The following is a 23,532-nucleotide window of genomic DNA, read 5'->3' as shown; positions in this document are numbered from 1 at the left end:
TTTATAAAATGGGTGACCCCAGCCATTATCAATACTCTTTAGCGATTGTCTACCTGGCGTGAGTAGACACATAACCAGGACATGATATGCAGTAGCTGCTTATATGACCATACACCACCTGCTCCCGTGGCTTCACATGACCCTGAATGGGAGGCTAAGCAGGTGATACACCTTGCTCAGTGGCTAGTGGAGGGAAGGAGCACCTTGCACCTCCTTTGGTAGAGACGTATCACCACCCTGCCGCCCAACAGAGAGTAGTCTGGCTAATTCTGCACTTGAGTATTCCGAAAAGCAATTGCATTCTAAAAGGTATTTTTCCTTTAATCTGTTCTAATAGCTTGCTTGCTTTGCATTTCAGAGAGAAGAAGGAAGAATCCAGGGTCAACTGAACAGCTCCGATTCTAATCAGATTATTCGAGAACTAAAGGAACAGATCACAGAATTAAAAGCAGAGGTAAAGAAATGAATCTGCAGTAGCTATTGCAAATATCTGCTGCCATTAGCTGCATCAGTAGTAAATGAATCACTAAAGAACAAATGTTCCAAAATTCAGCATTCAACATAAACTCATTTTGCAGTAGTGGCCTCTGCCTCGATTTGCAGCTGGAAGTTTCTTAAACCTTGCTGTTACTACTGATATATAGAGTAATTACCAACACTTAATTGACACTGAACTTGTAGGCCAGAGTTTCTGCCTTGGCAACAATGCCAATATTGTGTCCAAAATTCTTACAAATTGTGTGGATTCAATTACAGCTCAAATATTCACTGACTTTCAGGGTGTATAATAATGTAATATATTTTTCCCATTAGGAATGCTCACTGTTGTATCTGGAGTTAGTAGCTGATACAGTTTTTTTATTACCTCTGAAAATGGGTACTCCCATGGACAAAGGATATCCAGTCTTCAATCTGAGCAAACCATGAAAGTGACTTAAAGTTACCATATTTTTTACAGCAGTCACTTTCTCAGTTGGTTAAATATATTTAATGCAGGAAGGATTTCAACTTCATGCTGGTGTGCCTCAGAAAAGAAGCAGTTTCCCAAATCAGTATACCCTGTGGACAAGGACAGTTTATGGACAGGAACTGATTCAGGCAAGTTGAATCCTGAACCAAGGATAAATTGCATTATACTGTGCATTCCAACTCTAGCAGTGTAAAAGTACACTGTGAAGCCAATGTTCTTTTTTCAATGGTAGCGGGGATCCCAAAACCCATAATCCATGTTTGCTTTACTGTTTGTACTCTTTGTCTTAAAACTTTAATTACAATATCAAATCTTCTCTGTTAAAACTTTATCCTCATTCAAATGCAATCTGGATGACATCCCTCGAAAGCTTGCTTCTTGGACCTGTGAATGGCCTCTTCAGACAGGGAATGGAGGATAACAATCAGGAAGCCCCAGGACTGATTCGCTTTGCACCCCCTCACCTTACTCACCAAGTACCCAAAACTCAGCAGCATCTGGCTGAAATTCAGTCAAACTTTGAGGAGCAGGGGCTGAAACTTCATATCCACCAGCAACACTTCTCCAAGAAATTGCAGGGAGCCAGGAATTTTAAAATACTGCACAAGACTGGTGTGTGTAGCATTCTTCATCTCCAGCCAGGTTCCCAATAGAAAAGGGAAATATACTATAAAGAGAGTACCCTGAAGACACCCCTTGTGATTAAATATCAGAATGGACCCTCCATAAGTTGTTTGGATGACAGTGGAGGACACGGGGTACAGACTACAGGAAAATGCCCCTGTTCAGTGTGGAATAGCATGCATCAGTTCGGGTTACATGGGATAGGTTCCAAAAGGGTTTCAGAACCTAGGTCCAATAAGCAATTTTGGACAAAAGCATTGAGTTTGGTTGGGTTTGCCCCACACCAGTGAGTCCCTGCAATGTTCATTAGGATGGGACTGCTGCAGTTCCCATCTGCTTCAAAAGAATAGCAATTATACCAGTCCCAGAAAGAGCAGGGTGACCTGCCGCAATGACTGTTGCTCAGTAGCGCTCACATCTACTGTAATGAAGGGCTTTGAGAGATTGGTCATGGCCAGAATCAACTGCCTAAGCAAGGACCTGAACCTACTACAACTTGCCTATCTTCACAATAGTTCTTGCAATGAATGCAATGTCACTGGCTCTCCACCCAGTCTTGGATCCTCTGGACAATTGCATTACCTACGTTGAGCTGCTGTTTATTGATTACAGCTGAGCTTTCTCCACAATCATACCCTCAATTCTAATCAACAATCTCCAAAATCTGGGCCTCTGCACTTCCCTCTGCAACTGGGTCCTTGAATTCTTCACAGGAGACCATTGTCTGTGGGGATTAGAATTAACATCTCCTCCTCAGAGGCACACCTCAAGCATGCCTGCTTAGCACACTGTTCTACTCTGTCTCTACACCCACAATTATTTGGCTAGGCACAGCTCAAGCACCATTTATAAATTTGCCAATTTGCAGAAAAGCTGGTTGAGTGGTGTCGTAACAACAACCTTGCTCTAAACTTCAAAGAATTGATTGTGGACTTCAGGAAGGGAAAGTCCAGTAAACACACACCAGTCCTTATCAAGGGATCTACAGTGGAAAGGGTGAGCAGTTTCAAGTTCCTGGGTGCCAATATGTCAAGATATTTCCCGGGCCCAACATCATGACGCAGTTACAAATAAGGCATGATAGTGGCTATATTTCATTTGAACTTTGAGGACACTTGATATGTTTCCAAAGACTCATGCATATTTCTAAAGATGTACTGTGCAGAGCATGTCAACTGGTTGCATCAAGGTCTGATATGGAGGGGTCACTACACTGGATTGGAAAAAGTGGCAGAAAGTTTCATACTCAGCCAGCTCTATCATGGACACTAGACTCCCCGGCATCAAGGGCATCTTCAAAAGGCAATGCCTCAAAAAGGTGGCATCCATCACTAAGGGCCTCCATCACTCCCGACATAATCTCTTCTCATTGCTGCCATCAAGGAGAAGGTACAAAAGCCTGAAAACACATACTCACCATTTTAGGAACAGCTTCTTCCCCATCGTCATTAGATTTCTGAATAGACAATGAACCCATGCACAGTACCTCACCATTTTTTTCTTTTTTTGCACATTTTATATATATATACACACACATACAGTGGATTCTAGTTAATTGGGCCATTGGTTAGTTGGGGAAGCTACTTATTTGTGACAACTCTTTATGAACAAAAGGTATTCAAGAAAACAGCCAGAACTCTGTTTGTTTAATTGGGACAGAAGTCTGTTGTTAAACAGTTTTTAACTAGCGCCAGTCACGTGCATTTGTGTTAGGCTCTACACCATGCTTAGAGCACACGGGTTTTAATTAGCATCAGTTGTGTGTGTTTGTGTTCAAAAAACAGTGATTTTTGTCACTGATAGTTAGCAAGAAATAACCAGTAAGACAATTCAAAACTGTTTTGCTCACCATGGTCTCAAGCATTCAGGCTTCGAGATGCCGGAAGCTGCAATTAGACACGATGAAATGAACCATGTTTAAATAGTGTCAGTTGTGTGTGTTTGTGTTTTATTATCCATTTTGCCCGTAGATGTCGATTATATTGGCCTTCAAATAGCAGCCAGGATGTGGGATACAAATTACAATAGGAGAAAGAAAAAGCATGTGGAAAGGGCAATGTTAGAACAGATGGGAGATTCCAATATGTGGTAGATTTGGAAAATCTGGGTGGTGCTGGATTCCAAGAGAGGGAATTTGTACAATGCCTGCAAGATGACTTTTTAGAGCAGCTTATGGTCAAGCCCTCTAGGGGAAAGGTAATTCTGGATTGAGTGTTGTGTAATAAACTAGATTTGATTAGAGGGCTTAAAATAAAGGAACACTTAGGCAGCAGTAATCATTATATGATAGAATTCACCCCGCAGTTTGAGAAGGGGAAAATGAAGTCACATGTATCAGTGCTATAGTGGAGTAAAGGGAATTAAAGAGGCATGAGAGATGAGCTGACCAAAGTTTTGTCATAGCATTAATATTGCAAAAATTAGTGGAAAGTTAGAGGATTGGGAAGCTTTTAAAAACAAACTAAAAAAGCTATAAAGAGAGAAAAAAATAAATCTGAAGGTAAGCTAGCCAATAATATAAAAGAGGATGCCAAAAGTATTTTTGGATATATGAAAGGTAAAAGAGATGCAGAATCCCCTGTATATATGTTTCTTATTTTTATTATATGTTGTAATGTGCTGTAGCCGCAACACAACATATTTCCCATCATGTGGCAGTGATACTAAGCCTGGTTCTGAGTGTTTGGCCTAAGTGGTTTACTTCCACTAAGCCTATGTCTATCTGTTCAGGCAACCATACAGCTCTGCCACTATTTGTAGATCACTCTGATTGGAGGCCTACATGCTTCAGAAAGATCCCAGTAAAAATCAGACAACTCTCCCAGAGCATCTGATCTCTGCCTCGGGAAGCTACATCTCATCCTGAAGTCAGATATCTCAAGGAAAAGCACGTTGCCAATCAGAAGCCACCTGGGAGGTAGTCTTGTATGCAGGTATCTCTACAGCATCCAAAAGTAGGAAGTTGCCATCAGAGGATAGATACCTGACCTTTGTAACAGTGACCAAAGCTGCAGGCTTTCCAAATCAGTTCATCAATCGTCCTCTTTTTATGGAAAGCCCATTCAATGTGCTAGCTGAGAAGTAGTCTGTTAGGGAAAGGATCCAGCCAGATCAGACTGACATCCAGAAAGGCGAGATCTCATTAGCATTTGGATATCCTCAAAAAGAAATCAAATGCCCTGAATTTTGACTATACTCTCCCCTGCTGGTTTATAACCCATGTCACCAATTTATTTTTTAAAATGGCAAAATAAGTAAGAAGTGGCGTCAACCTTGCTGCATTGGCTCGAAGGCCAAATTTCTGATCACTCTCAGACATTACTGAAATATTGAATACACAACAGATGGGTTTGGAAGTATAGCGACACCACATCAACTTGTTTCCATTTTCCACAAGGTCAGTGAGGACCTTATCTGTCTTCACTGACCTTGTGGAAACCACAGTAAGCCGGTGTCCAGTCAATTATCTTATCAAAATTTGCATGGACCTGGGTCCATTAATGAAACTGACAATTATGCTCTAATGCTTTGTTATCTTGCGGCATTGAACCTAACTTTAACATGATGATCAGCAGGGCCAATTGCTCCATAATGGAGACTCCCTCCACTGAATTTTCTTACTAGAACTAGAAACTTTTGCTTCCATTTCAGGTTGTGATCAATTCAGCCATTCTTTTTACAGTTATTATTACAGCCAGTGGGCAAAACTTTCAAGTGAAACAATCTTCTCAGCAATCCATTCCTCCTCCTGATCACCCTCTCACATCTGTTCAGGAGCTACAGCTTTTCCCTTCCTAGCCCTTAAACGTTGAGCAGACCTATATCCAGGATAGCTGGAAATGCCTATGTTTAGACTAATATCAAAATTGCATCGTAGAATAATATACTGGCACTTTTATGAGAATTTAATTCAAAATTCTGGCTTGCTCAGCCTAATTCATTCAGACCTGTTTGTGCAGCAAGCCTGAATGAACTAGACAACTCAAGTAAACTAGTAAAGTGAAAATCTAATGTGACCTTGAACAATGGGAGATGCCCACTGACTGGTCCTCACAGGCTACATTTGCCCTGTTGTTCTTGATAGTGATGCTTAAGAGACTCAGCACTCAAGACAGTCTGGTGTAATAACTCCCTCCGATTAGTCTGTCACATGATCTTTCAAAGGTCTGTATCAAATGCCAGTAACCAGCTTTGACATTTCCCTTTAGAGTTGCTAACTAACCATAAAATAGGTCACTTTGCTGTCAATCACAACTGCTGCAGCCATTGTGTATGTGTGTGTTCTCGTGACATGTCTATGCTTACGTTAACCTTGACCGATGCCCAAAGTGTAATGTAATAAACAGCCGGCAGAGTTAATTTACACCTTGTGGATAATGATAATTTTTGATTCAGGTAAGTTGAATCCTGAACCAAGGTAATGCTAAGTTTTATTATACTGTATATCCCCATCTCAGCAGTGTTTGAAAAAGACCGTATCTAGCCTACTTCCTTTTTTCAAATTTTAAATTCACAACATAAGCCTTTCTCCATGAAAAGTAGATTTTGCCTATTGTTCATCTCTCTGAATTCTTAGGGGGAAAAGCAACTGCAATTCTAAAACCAGTATTTGGAAGAGGTTTGAAGAAATAGTTTCACACCCAGTTTCACTTAAACAGGGAACATGTTACAACAAAAACGCTTTATCATTGGTTAAAAAGGTTGCAGCAATGTACTTGATTATTTTATGGTCATAGTAGGCACTGAAATGTACAATACTGTACATTGAACCTGTGGAAGAATAAAACTAGAAGGACCAAAAAGTAAACAAGAGAAAATCTGCAGATGCTAGAAATCCAAACAACACACACAAAATGCTGGAGGAACTCAGCAGGTTAGGTAGCATCTATAGAAAAAGAATACAGTTGACATTTTGGGCCGAGAATCTTCAGCAGGACCAAAAAGTGTTGGCCTAGGCGACATATACAGACATGACAAAACTGCTTCCAGTCCTCAGAAATATCTTGAAAGTTGTGACCTTGAAAATTGTCCCACCAGCTACTCCATGACAAGAATGCATAAGAACACACAAAAATTGGAGCAATAGTAGGCTACCCTATGTTGTTCTCACCTTCTCTTCTGTCCTACTTCCCCATAATCCCCAAGTTCTTGATCTTTCAAATATTTACAGTACCTCCACCTTAAAGATAGGCAATGATCTGGCCTCCATCATTCTAAGGGGTGGAGAAGTTCAAAGATTCACTACCCTTCAGAGAAGAGATTTCTACACACCCAATTTCTAGTGATCAGCCCCTTGTAGCTGCGCCCCTTTATTTGTGACTCTCCCACAAGCAGATACATCCTTCCATTCAAACCTTCCAATATCTTCTATATTTGAATATGATCACTGCTATTCTAAGTTCAAGGAACACAGACTCAAAGTGCTTTGCCTCTCTTGATAGGTCAGTCCCCTCACTCCAGGAATAAACTTATGATTCTGCTGTATCCTTTCTGAGATAGGAGAACCTTACAGCAAACGTACCCAATTCCTCCATCATCATCATCCTGTTTCACTAACAAGACTGAACAGTACAGTGACATCTGGTTAGGAAGGAGTGTTCCGAGAGTCCTCCTCATTAACTTTGGACTTTACAGAAACCACCTCCCGATTACTGACCTTTTTCAGTGCTCCTCCATGTGGAACAGCATTTGAAACAAGCACTGAAAGGGCACTAAATGTACTCTGATCGGAAGTCCTCAGTGTTTATCACTAAGAGTGGCTTGTTAGCAGCAGGACTGTCCAAGATGGCCGAACCCCAAAAAATCTGTCAGTCTGTTTCTGCGGCAGATACCGTGTCAGTCAAAACCCAGCAAACCTGCCTCTGCTCGTTCACACTGTCTGTGACACGCACAACCGTGCTTGACAGAATGGTGGACTTCAGCATTGCATGGTACATATGAAGATAATAATAACTTCATTTATAGAACATTTTTCATACAGGTGATGCAATTCAAAGTGCTTTACAATGGGACAATAGTAAAATATGAAAGTAAAATAAAAATAAACATGAAAATAGAAGACAAAAAGATGTTAGTTGAACACGAGGTTAAATAAATAGGTTTTGAGCTGGAATTTTAAAGTGTCAGCTGAGTCTGTATCCCTCATAGTTTTAGGTACTGAATTCTACCATTTAAAAAGCTGATCTGCCAATTATCTTTTGAGGGGAAATTGTTTAAGAGACTGGTGGAAGAAGACCTGAGAGCTTCAGCAGGACTATAAAACCCCAGTTTAACACCAAGGAGCCTTTGCCATGTAGTGTGGCACTGCATTTGTGCTCAATGGAATAAGCTAAGAATATATTTGGAATCATGGGCAACTGTGTGGACCAACAATGGCAGCAGAAATGTGTAGCACCAGTTTCTATATCGTCAAGGTCTGATACATCTTTGCTGCCCTTTTACTATCAAGCCAAAAGATCAAGTCTGATTCAATGAGTGCAACGTGACAAGCCAGCAACAGCCCTGGGCTTACCTAAAGATAAGTTGTCAACTCGATGAAACTAGAGCACAGGATGTTATGTCCACTAAGTAACAAAAACAGCAACCATATGTGATGTAAGCAGCATAAGCCAGCAAACCATGGACTGATCTCTGGGCTTACAACCAGTGGTGATCCCTGTAGGACCTGCAGTACTGGGCAAAAGACTTAGGCATATGTAAAAAAAATTCTGTAAAGTGAAGAAGCTTTCAAAAAAAAATGAAATGAAAGGTTTCTAAATATCAAACAAATTACTATAAGGAGCAGAAAGCAGTAAAAAACTAAATCAAATCAACATTTGGTGTGCCCATCCTTTGTCTTTAAAACTGCATCAGTTCTCTTAGGTACACTGTTGTGCAATTTTATAAGAAATTGGCTGGTAGGTGGTTCCAAGCATCAAGGAGAATTTGCCACACTTCTTCTGCAGATTTTGGCTGTCTTCCTTGCTTCTTTCTCTCCAGATAATCCCAGAAAGCCTTGATGATGTTCATCATACCATCTGAAACCATATTTAAAAAATCTAGGGTGCCTAAGACTTTTGCACGGTCTTGCGGTTCTCTGTTCACCCTAATAAATTATTTTAATGTCATGAGCATTTAAGGGATTATGTGTCATTTCATGAAATGCCTTTTAGAAATACAGCCTTTACAATCTAGCCCTGGAAGCTTCCGGGTATTAGGTTATAAGAGTATTTTTTAAATCAGTATTACTGGTGATGCATTTAATCAAAGGGTTTTGAAACTGAACAGGTCTGAGATTTATAGTTGGTTGCTAATCGGGAGTACTTGATTTACTCACTCACCACACATCATGCAAGTACTTGCAGGAAGGCATTTTGATGAATCTCAAGTCACGCAAGCATGATTGGTAGCATAAGATAGTGTTATTAGTGTGATGCTGTCAGCTGATGTCACAACTCAGCTCCAGAAACATCGGCCTACTGTAAGATACACGATGCTGGTGTTTCTGGAGCTGAGGACTGCAGCCTACATTCATATAGATGGTGCTGCTCAGGTTAGTGCTGGAACAGACCTTTGTCACGTTGTTGGTGTTGGACCATGCACTTTCTGTTGTCATTTTGCATTCTATTATTTTAAAGCATTATGCATCCTACTGCACTTCTCATAATTATGACACTGCTTGTTCAATGTTCAGTAAGCAGAATTTTCCACTTAGGTTTTGAGCACAGAGGTAAAATCAATTTTTTTTTAATATGGGAGTGAAAAGCAATAGTGATATTTTCCAGTTCATTTCAAACCCCCACCACTGCAGAAACTTGACCAGACCCCTAATGCATGAACTACTATTGTGGCCCAACATGATTTCTATGCCAGACAGTACACAGCATTTGAGTACTGTATTCCAACTTTGACCATGTTATCCTGAGAGTGATAATCATTGGACTGCCTCAGTAAGAATCTGTTCTTTGTAGTGTATTGCTGAACTGGAGCTGCTATCTAATGTCCCTAACTTTTCTTGTTTCATTTTGGTCTCCCTCACTTGGTCCTCCACTGCAGCCCAGGTCCCATCCCTTGAGCCTCACACTCTGACACCCTAATCTCTCGTACCCATTATCTGTCTGCAAAGGACCTTACTATCATAACAGCTGGCCATCCCAAACCTTCAAACAACAATTTAAATCTCAACAGGCAGAGGGAGAGTTTTAATTCAGTTTAATAAACTGGCAGTTAAAAGAAAAAGTTTATCTAAGTAACTACTGGATTGCTATAAGTTCATCTGGTGTAATAATGCCTTTCAGAGGATCTCCTTAGTGCAAGAGGTTTAGATGGAGCAGAATTGTGAGGTGTATCCAGGAGGGTTTCTTAAGTCAATATGTAGATAATCCAACAAGGGGAGGGGCCATACTAGACCCAGTGTTGGGAAATGACTGACCTTTCAATGGGAAAACAGTTAGGAAACGTGATCACAACTCTATATTTTATGACTGTCTATTCATTTCCATAGATACTGGCTGACCTGCTGAGTTCCTCCAGCATTTTGTGTGTGTTGCTCTGGATTACCAGGATCTGCAGAATCTCTTCTCCCTATATTTTAAGATATCTATAGATGAGTTATACCTTGTGGGAGAGAGGACAAATACAAGAATATTAGGCAAATTCTGGGGAGAGGTGGCTGGAATGGAAATGGAAACTTTTCGGCCCAAAACATTGACAGTACTCTTCTCCTAGATGCTGCCTGGCCTGCTGAGTTGCTCCAGCATTTTGTGTGTGTTGCTCAGATTTCCAGCATCTGCAGACTTTCTCTTGTTTGGGATTGGAATGGATACAGCTGTTTTTGGGCAAGTCCAATCTGACATGAGGGTATTTAAAGACCAAATTCAACAGAGTACAGGCAGGTATGTTCCATTAAGAAGGAAGGAAAGGCATGCCAAAATACGGAAACCTTGGATGTCAAGAAAGGTGGTGAATTCAGTCAAGGAGGAAAAGGGAGCATAAGTAAGGTTTAGGAAGCTAATGTCAAGAGAGGGTTTTAAGATTATAGAGAAGCCAGAAAGAATTCAGGAAGGAAATTTTAAGAGACAGGTGAGGCCTTGAAGAGTCTTTGGCAAGTAAGATTAAAGAGAATCTCAAAGTATTTGAATATACAGTACTGTGCAAAAGTCTTCGGCACATAGATATAGCTAGCGTGTCTAAGACATTTGCACAGTACTGTAGTAATTTTGCAGCTGCAAAAAAATCATATTTCATGACATGTGAGTGATAATAAATCTGATATGGGTCTCTGTTGTGGACTGAGAATGGGAAAGGGGAAGGAAGAGGAGAATCATGGTTGGAGAAAGGGGAAGGAAGGGTGTAGGAAGCACCAGAGAGATTCCATAATGATCAATAAACTAATTGTTTGGAATGAAGTGACCTTGCCTGGTGTCTCAAACTGGCATTCTGCTCCACATTGACATATTTAAGTACTGTGCAAACGTCTTAAGCACCCTAGCTCTCTATATGTGCCCAAGACTTTTGCACAGTACTGTACCATCAAGAGCAAAATGATGACTAGGGACTCGGACACCTCTCCTTTTCAATTAGAGAGTCTGGGACTCAACAGAGAATGGTATAGGGAGAGCCATGAAGGCCATTTAGTCAGTATACTGTCAATGCTCTGTGAATGTGAATCCTTGCAAAAATATTGCCATATGAGTGAACAGTGCTGGTTATTTGGAGATGAAGCCATAGGAATTACATCTTCAACTCAGAACTCGGCAATACAAGCAAAACTCTATCCTGATCCAACTGGACAGACAGGGTGGAAAATGTAACTTTGTTCATAGGTCCCTACTTCAATCAGTGAAGATGGTTATGGCCGAACTCATCAAACCACATGTGTGAGGGAGCACTGTTTAACCAACTTCTAGGAAAATGTCTGTCAATAGATGTCACATCAAACTGAACTAAGTGCAGTTTGTAGTGGTGCCATGTAGCTAGTTTGCTGGTGTTGATGATATCTCTAGTGAAACGGTTTCTTTAAAAACAACACTCCAGTAAGTGTTCTGCAATGCTTTGTGCCCTGTGTGGGCTTTTTACTTTCTTGTGGCAGGAAACCAGGTTATCGTCGGATTATGTATGAAATTGTGGAAACTCTTTGTCTGTTTGTGTGTGCCTGCCACCAAAACTCTTGCAAATCTTCATGGTACAAGGGAGGGGGAGGGAACGTCAACTCAGACCATAAGAGGCCTGCGTCGGGCATTTTCATGCCTTACAAGGTGCAGATTGGAAGTCTGTGTGGGGTGTCACTCCTCGCACAGACACTAGAGCAATGTTTGTGGTTAAGTGCTTTGCACAAGGACACAAACACACTGCCACAGCTGAGGCTCGAACTAGCGACCTTCAGATCACTAGACGAATGCCTTAGCCACTTGGCCACGTGCCCAACACAAGCTGAGTAATAAATAAAGATGAATCAGAAATCAGTCTTTTAGGGGACTCTGTCCTTCCAACAGTTGAAGTACAAGAGTGCCAACGAAAACTGCCCATCATCTGCACCTTGGATGAACTTTAACGAGAGTCCATCGTACTTGTTCCAATGCTTTCAGTGAATGGGGGCCAACCCATGCCATGGATGGAGAAGAAATGGTGAGCTTCCATGGAGAGCTTCTCAATTAATATAACCAGAAACATAATATTGCTGGTTGTAGGATCTTGAAGGGAATTAGGCATAAAGTATTTTGGTATAGGGGCAATTGTATCGCTGCAGATCCATTTTTTAATTTACCTTCTGCCAGTCAAACCTGCAGCAAGTAATAAATTAGAAAAAAAATTACCAATGCGTTATACACTCAAAGAACAGACAAAAATAGAGCAGTAGTCCTCCAGACCCCTGAAACCTGCCTTGCTATTCAGCCGTTCATTATGAACATGACTGAACTAAGGTCCATGCAGTCCCTAATTCTTCAAAGGCATTTGTCTTTAATATTTTCACTATTATATTTATCATGAGTACATTTAGTGATTGTCCACCAGCCTCAGGGTCAAGAATTCCAGAGATTCACTCTCTTCTGAGAGAAGAATTGTCTTCACACCTCAGTTTTGAAGGATTGGCCCCTTATTTTTGTAACTATGCCCCCTTGTTCATGACTCTTCCATCTGTGAAAACATTTCCACATCTACCCTATCAAACCCACTTAGGATATCTTATGAGTAAGGTCACCTGTTGTTCTTCCAAACTGCAAGGAATACAAATAACTATCTACCTTCTGATCCCAGGAATTAGCCTGGGAAATCTCCTGTTGATTGCCTCTAATGTTACTACTGTATATCCTATTTTAGGTAAGTGAACCAAAAGTGTGCACAATATTCCAGTTGTGGCCTCATTAACACCCTGTACAACAGTATCAAAACATCCCCATGTGCAGACTTCAACACCTTCATGATAAAAGCCAACATGTTTGCCTCCTCAACTTGCCTGCTATCTTCTTATGATTCATGCACTAGAACTCCTGGATCCACCTGTGCAATCTTTCTGCATGTAAATAATAATAATCTCCTTTCTGATTCCTCTTACTGAAGGGCACAACTTGACTGTTTTGTTCATGACACTCCATTGCCAGGTTGTAGATCCCAATGCAGAATCACACTGTCCTCACCATAATATGCCCTTCCACCTATTTTCAGTGTCATTAGTAAATTTGGAAGCCTTACGTTTTGTTCCCACCTCCAAGTTATTACTTATTTTATTTACTTAGCACTACAGTGCAGAGTAGGCCCTTCGGCCCTTCGAGCCATGCTGTGACAGGAACCCTACAACCCTGATTAACCCTAACATAATCACGGGACAGTTTACAATGACCAGTTAACCTACCCGGTGTGTCTTTGGACTGTGGGAAGAAACCAGAGCACTGGGGAAAACCCACGCATTCCATGGGGAGGACGTACAGAGTCTCCCTACAGAACAGCGCCAGAATTGGACTCCCAAATTCCGGAACACCCTGAGCTGCAATAGCATTGTGCTACGTGCTACGCTACCATAGCACCCACAGTAATTAAAGCAAGTAGTAAGTAACTGAGGGCAAAGTATCGATCCCTGGAGTACACCAGTAGTTACACCCCTTTAGCCAAAATAGGACCCATTTATTGCAAACACGAGGAAATCTGCAGATGCTGGAATTTCAAGCAAACACATAAAAGTTGCTGGTGAACGCAGCAGGCCAGGCAGCATCTCTAGGAAGAGGTACAGTTGACGTTTCAGGCCGAGACCCTTCATCAGGACTAACTGAAAGAAGAGATAGTAAGAGATTTGAAAGGGGGAGGGGGAGATCCAAAATGATAGGAGAAGACAGGAGGGGGAGGGATGGAGCCAAGAGCTGGACAGGTGATTGGCAAAAGGGATATGAGGGGGTCACAGGACAGGAGGTCCAGGGAAAAAGACAAGGGTGGGGGGAAGCCCAGAGGATGGGCAAGGGGTATAGTGAGAGGGACAAAAAGGAGAGAGAGAAAAAGAATGTGTGTAGGTAAATAAATAACAGATGTTATTATAGCAGCACAGACTTGGTGGGTTCAAGGAGCTATTTCCATGCTGTGCTGATCATCAAATACCTGTTATTTTTTTAAATGCTAATCTCACCCCAATCCCATTTTATGCTCTTATACCCAACAGCTCCCCTCACTCCACCTCACCCATTTACTTCCCTACTGGGGCAATTTACAGTGGCCAATTAGCCAACCAACCCACACATTTTCTGAATGTGCAAGGAAATTGAAGCACCTGGAGGACGCTTATAGGGGAAACATGCAAACTCTACACAGACAGCATCAGAGGTCAGGACTGAACGCTGTTGGTTGGAGCTACAAGGCAATTGTTCTACTAGGTATAAAATATCCCTTGCTCGATTTTGAAGAGAGCCTGCCCCTGCAATTTGTTTGTAACTCACTATCAGGCTCACCATAAAGAAGGGCCTGGTTAGAGGTGCCTGATGTAGTCTCCTTTAGGAGTGAGAATCTTCACATAGTGGGACAAAGGAAATTCATCTTGTAATGGGCATCCAGACAAGCTGTGCACCACTGTTCATACTTGTGAACTGGAGATGCTCAAAGAAAATATATTTCTTCCAGGGGTCTAAGTTATTAAGTAAGGGTGGAGCTCCAACAGAAAATGGAGAGATTTTTCAGTAGCCATTAAAGTAATTGGAGGACGGAATCAAATCATTCATGTGTTATCCAGAACAGGTGGACACCTAAGCCACATTTCCTGGAAGTTATCTATGTTAGTGTTAAGGATTGTAGTAGGGGAATCACCTGGTTTGTATTATGGAATATTATTTTGAGCTCCTTATCAAAGCCATCTCTTTTAAACAGAACCCCCCTTTAAACTCATGTGGTTAGTGTCTTACCTCCTCTGCTCAGCTGGGAGTGAAGGCTCTGGATGCTGAGCAAAGACATTCCCAGTAGCCACCTCCTTCCTCACACTCCTGCATCTCTCAGGCTCTGGGAGACCTTGCTCATCCTCCATCTGCACCAGATACGTTGATTGAAAAGTCTTCACAACTGATGGCAGTTGTATCTTCAGCACTAACGTGGCATGAACTGAAGAATGCCCCATGAATTATGGAGACAGTGGAATTTTCTTTTCAGTAGATGATTTCCAGTATGATCCTGGTACTTGCATAGCTCTTCTAGTATGCTGGCATGGCAGGAGAACACACTGATGTAAGCAGGTAAGGGAGTAGATAAGATTCTTTGATCCTGGTCTGCAGTGCATGTAGATGACATGTTGACTCCCTCAGTGCATCCCATACATATTAGACTATATAAGACCATGAGACATAGGAGCAGAATTAGGCCATCTGGCCCATCGAGTCTGCTGCGCCATTCAATCATGGCTCACCCCTTTTTCCCCCTCCTCCTCAACCCCAGTTCCCGGCCTTCTCCCCATAACCTTTGATGCCATGTCCAATCAAGAACCTATCAATCTCTACCTTAAATACACCCAATGACCTGGCCTCTACAGCTGCACTTGGCAACAAATTCCACAAATTTACCACCGTTTGGCTAAAGAAATTTCTCTGCATCTCTGTTTTGAAAGGACGCCCCTCTATCCTGAGGCTTTGCCCCTTGTCCTAGACTCTCCCATCATGCGAAACATCCTTTCCACATCTACTCTGTCTAGGCCTTTCAACATTCGAAAGGTTTCAATGAGATCATTCCTCATCCTTCTGAATTCCAGTGAGTACAGACCCAGAGCCATGAAACGTTCCTCATATGATAACCCTTTCATTCCTGGAATCATCCTTGTGAACCTCCTCTGGACCCTCTCCAATGCCAGCACATCTTTTCTAAGATGAGAGGCCCAAAACTGTTCACAATACTCAAGGTGAGGCTTCACCAGTGTATAAACCCTCAGCATCATATCCTTGCTCTTGTATTCTAGACCTCTTGAAATGCTAACATGGCATTTGCCTTCCTCACCACCGACTTGACCTGCAAGTTAACCTTTAGGGTGTTCTGTACAAGGACTCCCAAGTCCCTTTGCATCCCAGATTTTTGAATTATCTCCCCGTTTAGAAAATAGTCCATACATTTATTTCTACTACCAAAGTACATGACCATGCATTTTCCAACATTGTATTTGATTTGCCACTTTCTTGCCCATTCTCCTGATCTGTCTGTCCTACATCCTACCCATTTCCTCAACACTCCACCAAAGATCTTGCAATCCATAGTAACCTGTATGTTGAGAGAGTAGAAATCCAGCCATATTAGGGAAAGCCCTTAATATACACACATGCAGGCAATGGCCGCCTGCACTTGTGGGAAATCAATAACTAGTAAAGCTGGTGACTCCCAGTGTTTGAGATGCCATCCCTTCAACATTGATCAAATAATTTCTTCAGGAGGAGAGAGCTTGGTTACAGCAGTGAGCATCACAATGGGAGATGTGATGTTTGTGGATGACACAAAGTTTGGTTGTGGTGTAGGTGGTAAGGAAGGTTGAATAAGATTATGGTTGGATGTGAAGCAGATGAAGAGATGGGCTAAGTGTTGGCAAATAGAATCCTGACAATTGTCAAGTATTTGGTTTAGGGAAGTCAAATTGTGGTGGTACCTATACAATAAATATTAAGGCAGTAAAGAATGCTAATGAACATTCCAACCCTGGTGTTGAAAATCTTGAAAGTGGCAGCGCAGGTAGATAGGACAGTGAAGAACTATAAGAAATGCTTGTCTTCATCGATCGGGGCATATAAGAGTTAGGAAGTTGTATTCCAACTTTACAAAGTAGTACTTAGACGGTATTTGGACCAGTGTGTCTAGTTGCCACACTACAGGAAGGATGCAGTTGCGCTGGAGTGCTGAGGAATTTATTGGGGCATTGGCTGGATTGAAGGACTTTATGGGAGAGATTGAGTAGGCTGTTTTTTTTTCTTCTTACCTGCTGGAGTGAAGGAGGATGATGGATGACCTACAAAAATACAAGAGGACATTGATTTTGATGTTAGAGAAAGGTGTTTCAAAAGGAATCTGAATGAAAGTTTTTATTTGACACAGTGATTGTTATATTGGATCTAACGTGACCAAATATGACTTGTGTCGAAGGGCGAAAGGGCTTTTTTCAGTGCTGTACAAGGCTGACTCTAGATTTGTGGCATGTTGTAGGGAATCTTACAGCAAGGAAGGTGAAAGCCAATGTAACCTTAGTGTCTTTCGAAAGAACAGTTCAAGTGAAGGCATGCTGCAGAATTATACCTGTCTCCATTATGACAGCATTGTGCTTACAGACTTGAGTTTTCGTTATTGATTGATGTTAAGGTTGGAGTGTAGTGTCTTTGACAATCCTGGGAATAATTCTTCGCCAAAGAGCAAGTCCTTCCTTCTTGGCTGGAAGACTCAAACACACCCTTTGAATAAATATCATATCAGCTAAGAGATGAAGGACACACTTACAGAGTAGTTGTAAAACACTTAGTAAATTTTTAATTTGAGTAATCTGCTTTCATTTCTGGAAGTGTTCTGTAAAATCTCTCAACGTTAACCGAGTAGCAGAGTGTCCATTAAATAAGTAAACAACTAACTATTGCAGAGTGCTGCTAATTCTACCAAGATTGTACCATAGTAATCATAATGCAGAGTTTTGTGTCCCATTTTATGTTAGCACATGCTGAAATGGCGTTACTCAAATTTTGCTGTTGTTAGATGTACACCTGATGCCGAGGAAATGTAAGACACATTAACATGAATTGTGGAATAACTCAATCGTTGTAAATGCTTTGGGGAGGAGAGAGGGAGAGAGATTATGTTCAAATAGGACCCTTCCCACTGATTTTATTCCTTCGAACTATGATATACGCAGAATCAGAGATTGTGAACTTTATCTTGTGTCCAACCTTGAACTGAGTTTCTAGCCATCTAAGCAACTGGGGAGGAGAAACTGCTGGAGGAACCCAGCGGTTCAGACAGATTTGTGGAGGCAAAGGGACAGTCAAAGTTTCATATCAAGACACTGCATTGGGACAATTTTCTTGATTTTTATCCATTCATCTGCTTCACCTCCAATTTTGAGCTGAAGCCCACCATGCCTTTGTTATGTTATTCCAGCATGTTCCTGGCATCTGCCCCAACTTCTGAACGAGCTTACCCAAAGCTCAGTTTCCTGAGCCTAAACCCAAGCCATGCCCCACGTATTATCATCGCCCATTGTTCATTGAATGACTTACACCATAGGTTTTTTTTATTAAATGTAATTGTGAACAATAGCCAGATCAGAAATGCTGATCAAGTCAACTAGTTCCCAAAGAGAACTCTGACAGGCCAATCAGATGGTTCACTGCTGCTCAACGATAGAACACAAAAAATCTTATGTACAATTAAGAAACATTAAAAAATAGTAGAAATACTGGAGTCATGATGATCATGATGAAGTCTGCTGGAGAGAGACATTTATACACGTGCTGTCCTCCATAATTCAAAGAGATTGAAGGATAAGGTTGCAGGGTGACAAAACGTGGCAGGAGCACTTGGAACTAAAAACTAATCGCTACCGGAGAAAACAGCACCTGTTCTTTCCGCACTGTTCTCTAGCAGTTTAAGGACTAAGTCCAGCTGGAACATAACTCACAAGTGCTCTTGAAAGCCAGGTATTAACCCTACCTACCAACAACCAAGCATTGCCATCCTGGTCCCCTTCATGATAGCTTATGAAAAAGCATGTGACTTCCCTCCCAGAGATGATAGGTGTTTGTCCACTCAACTCTTGAAGGCTTGGACCCCATCGTCGCAGATGTTTCCAACCGCAGCATCTGGCAGGCTGTTCCAAATTCTGATAGCACAGTGAAGGAAGTTTCTATCCAGTATGTAGGTTCTCGCATCAGGCATAGAAGCAGCATGAGCAGGCATAGATAAACTTGATCGTGTGGTGCGCCATCGCTCATAAGATGAAGGCAGCATGGCGCGAAGGTCTGCAGGGCTGTGGCTGGTGTGAATTTTGTATAGCACAGTAGCTGCAGCAACCTGTCGTCTGTGGTGTGAGCTACTGCTGGCTAGCTTCTCACGAGCTGATGCTTCATCTACACATATAACCCTGAGGGCCTTTCTTTGAATGAAATCAAGCTGGCTGAGGACACTTTGTGAGGCATTCATCCGTGATAAGCAGGCATACTCCTTGATACTTCACACAATTAAAATAATTCTCATGTTTATGTTCACTAGCTTTTTCTTCCCATTTCTGTAACTTCACACAGCACCAGCTCTCTTTCTTCTAAATACTCCATACCTTGAATCATCGGTCTCAACTGTAACTTAATGCACCGCTGATCTGGAAGTTCATCCCAGGTACGGAAATGTATTTCCCAGTGCAATGACTTAAAATATCTTTTTTCTCCCCTCTCTTTGTAATATCTTTCTACTAATTGTGTTAAATTGGTACATTGTGTGAGGTGAAGCAAAGACTATCTTCAGCAAAACTGTTCTCAACTTCTCCAATGACCTTTTATTTTAAGACAGTGTTAGAAATAAGAATGCTCAGTTTTAGAGCTGAACCGTCTTCAATTCCTTATCCTGCCTTGAAAAAGTGTTGCTATTATTTTGCAGTCACAGGTTCAAAATCCTGGAACTCCCTGCCTCACAGTACAATAGGTTACCTTCATCATGCAGACTACAATACTACATGTAGCCAGGAACACTCTCTTCTAAGTGACAGTCAAAAATGCATTTAAAATAATTAGGTCCAACTAACTCCTAAGGAAACCTCGCTTAAGGGCAGAACAAGGTGAAGTTTAGAACACTGAAGAAATATGCTGAATGAGAAGTGAGTTAGATAGCAGCAATTTTTAATTGAACTTCAAGGTATCTATCCAAATTTATTTCTTGTATCCATGTAAAATTACCTGGGCTGTTTTCATTCAGGGTCTTTCTTTCATTCTTGCTCAAATACTTCTCTTATTTTCCCCCTTTGCACGCAATGTTGGTGATCTCTGAAGATTATTCAGACTGAGAGCATGTTTAGGGGCGCTCTCCTCACATGGAAGTCTGATTTCGAGTGGTTGTGGTAAAGTGTGGGAGTCTGTGGTGTGATGAGATAGCGTGGAACTGCACCATGAGGTTTCTAGACTCAGAGCTCACAGGAGTAGCTGCAGTTTGTGGGATCACATAGCTACTACCATGAAAGCAACACCATACAGCTATACCTTGAAACTTAAACCATAGTGTACCGAGAGTGTTGAATGTTTTGCTCTCGATCCCTGACAGGAACCAGCAGCTTTCATTATTCGAGGTGAGGCTGGTTTCCAGGATATGATTTGTTGTCTGCACGGTGTAGTTGAATGCAATGCCTCCCTGCAGCGTGAGCACCAGACCAACCCAGAGTGTCAGATGAAGGAAACTGACCACTTCAAGTGCACTTCGGTTTAAACCATTTCATTCTTTATCCCAGTTTCTCTCTGGTTTTGTGTTCAAGCTGCAAGTATTTTAGAGAGTATTGCTGGAGTGAAATGAAGGTGAGTCACTTGTCTTGTGATACCAACTGTTTGTCTTGTTCTCACAGCAACGGTAGGTGGAAGGTGCATGTAGTTTCTGGTCAGTGGTGAGCCACCAGAATATTAATGATTTTAGTCTCAATGAAAGTAGTGCCATTGAACATCAAAGGAAGCTAGTTAGAATATCTCGTTTGGCACATAGTTACTGTCTGGAACTTTAATACCATCGATGTTTTGATGTTGAAGCAAGTTTCAGATCCAGATCTGAGGCAATAATGTACATCAGCACTGTTCTGTCTTCCAAACTCCAGTCTGAAATGCAACCCTTCCCTGCCCACCCCCCTCCACGCCTGACTGCTTGTTTTTAAGACAACACTTACCCATTCTATTCCTGGGGTTTCTACTCCATGGCCTCAATTCTGCTCTTGGATGGAACATCAAACATCTGAATCTTAAGTAGAAAGCATGTAATTTGATCATGTTATCTTTCTTAACCCAGCAAATATTTAATCAATTTAGTAAAATATGATCTGCCTTTAGCAAGCCAATTGTGCACTGTTTAAGGTAAATTTATTATCAAAGTACCATATACAATCATGAGATTCATTGTCTTGTGGGCAAATGCAATAAATCCAGAATAGAATAATAACCATAATAGAATTAATGAAAGACCACACCAGCTGGGTGTTCAACCATTATGCAAAAAACATCAAACTGTGCAAATACAAAAATAAAGAAATAATAATAATAAATAAATAAGCAATAAATATTGGGAACATGAGATGATGTCCTTGAAAGTGATTGCATAAGTTGTGGGAACAGTTCAGTGATGGGCTAGTGGAGTTGAGAGAAGTTATCCCCTTTATTTCAAGAGCCTGATTGTTGAGGGGTAATAACTGTTCCTGAAACTTGGTGGTCTGAGTCCTGAGGCTCCTATACCTTCTTCCTGATTGCACCAGCAAGATGAGAACATGACCTGGGTGGTGGGGTTCCCGATGATGGATGCTGCTTTCCTGCAATTACACTCTGTATAGATATGCTCAATGGTGGGGAGGGCTTTACCTTTGACGGACTGGGCCATATCTACTACTTTTTGCAGGACTTTCCATTCAAGTGGATTGGTACCAGGCTGTGATACAGCCAGTCAGTATACTCTCCACTGAACATCTATAGAAGTTTGTCAAAGTTTTAGATGTCATGTTGAATCTTCACCAACTTATAAGGAAGTAGAGGTACTATTGTGTTTCCTTTATAATTGTACTTGCGTGTTGGGCCCAGAACAGGCCCTCTGAAATGATATTGCCAAGGAATTTATGGTTGTTGACCCTCTCCATCTCTGATCCTCTGATGAGGACTGGCTCATGGACCTCTTGGTTTCCTTCTCCTGAAGTCAATAATCAGTTCCTTGGTCTTGCTGACACCGAGTACAAGGTTGTTGTTGTGGCACTGCTCAGCTAGATTTTCAATCTGATTCATTACCACAGCTGATTCGGCCTACAGCAGTGGTGTCATCAGCAAACTTAAATATGGCATTAGAGCTCTACTTAACCTCATGGTCTATTTGGAGATTGTGGATGAGATGTTGCCAGTCTGAACTGACTGAGAATCCAATTGCACAAGAAGGTATTGAGGCCATGGTCTTGAAGCTTATTGATTAGTTTTGAGGTGGAGATGATATTGAATGTAGTTGAGAAAAAGCATCCTGTTGTCCAGGTGTTCCAGTGTTGAGTGAAGAGCTAATGAGATGGCATCTGCTGTAGGCCTGTTGCAGCAGTAGGCAAACTGGAACAGATCCAAGACACTTCTCAGGCAGGAGTTGATATGCCTCATTACCAACCTCTCAAAATACTTCATCACAGTGGATGTAAGTGCTACTGGATGATAGTCATCGAAGCAGGTCACCACATTCTTCTTAGGCACCAGTATAAGTGAAGCTTCCTTAAAGCACGTGGGTACCTCAGACTGCCAAAGTGAGAGGTTAAGGATCTCAGTGACCTGTCCAGTCAGTTGATCAGCACAGGTCTTTAGTACTTGGCCAGGTACCTTGTCTGGGTTGGGTGCTTTTCGTGGGTTCTCCCTCCTGAAGGCTGCTCGCATGTCAGCCTCAGAGACTAACATCACAAGATCATTGAGAGCTGTGGGAGTTTGTGATAGTTCCTCCATGTTTTGATAGCCAAAGCAAGCAGAGAAGGCACTGGGCTCATCAGGAAGCAAAACCCTTTTGTCACCTACGTCACTCAATTTTACTTTATAAGACAAGACAGCATTCAAGCTTGCCACAGCTGAAAGCATCCTTGAATTGCCACTTCACCCATGAGATGGCTTTCCGGCGATTGTACCTGACCTCTTGTAACTTTTTTGGTCACCAGCCTGATCTGGCCCTCAGCAGATTGCGAATCTCATGGTTCATCCATGGCTTCTGGTTGGAGAAGACTCTGAATAATTTTGAGAGAAAATACTTGTCTACAACTTTGCTAAATGGTGTATTCATTCAGATCCACAGATGAGTCCTTGAGCATGGCCTAGTCCACCAATTCAAAACAATCCCATAGGTACTCCTCTGCCTCCCGCAATCACCCGTTTGTTGTCCTAATCTCCGGAGCCTTCTTCTTTAGCCTCTACCTGTATACAGGCAGGAGAGGGACAGCCAAGTGATCAGATTTCCGGAAATGCAGTCTGGACATGGAATGGTGGGCATTCCTTATCTTAGTATAACAGTGATCTGGTACCTTAGGTTATATGATGATGGTAATTGGGCAGGGATTTCTTCAAACTAATCTAGTTGAAGTCCTCAACTATGATTTGAAATGCATTGGGATGATCTGTTTCTTTTGTGAAGACAGCATCGTGCAGTATCTCAAGTGCTTCATTATAGTCAGCCACTGGTTTGTAATCTCTGGTGAGGATCACGGATGAGAGCTCCCTAGGTAAATAGAACGGATATCATTTGATCGTTAGGTATTCAAGGTCATTACTGAATTTTACTATTTATTGTTACTAAAT

General features: G+C 41.7%; 1 protein-coding gene across 4 annotated transcripts in view; it reads left to right on the top strand.

Annotated features, from left to right (window-relative positions):
* LOC134339458 (EVI5-like protein) overlaps positions 1-23,532 on the top strand; it is a 275,292-nt gene that overhangs the window by 244,448 nt on the left and 7,312 nt on the right. For all 4 annotated transcript variants that reach the window (XM_063035989.1, XM_063035988.1, XM_063035987.1 and 1 more), the window contains one exon: positions 359-454. In XM_063035989.1, the coding sequence (XP_062892059.1) occupies positions 359-454 (96 nt within the window). The remainder of the gene's footprint in view (positions 1-358; positions 455-23,532) is intronic.

This window comes from Mobula hypostoma, chromosome 29, assembly GCF_963921235.1.
Source record: "Mobula hypostoma chromosome 29, sMobHyp1.1, whole genome shotgun sequence".
Taxonomy (NCBI): Eukaryota; Metazoa; Chordata; class Chondrichthyes; order Myliobatiformes; family Myliobatidae; genus Mobula; species Mobula hypostoma.
The sequence above is the reverse complement of the archived record's forward strand: the minus strand, read 5'-3'. Positions and strand labels throughout refer to the sequence as shown.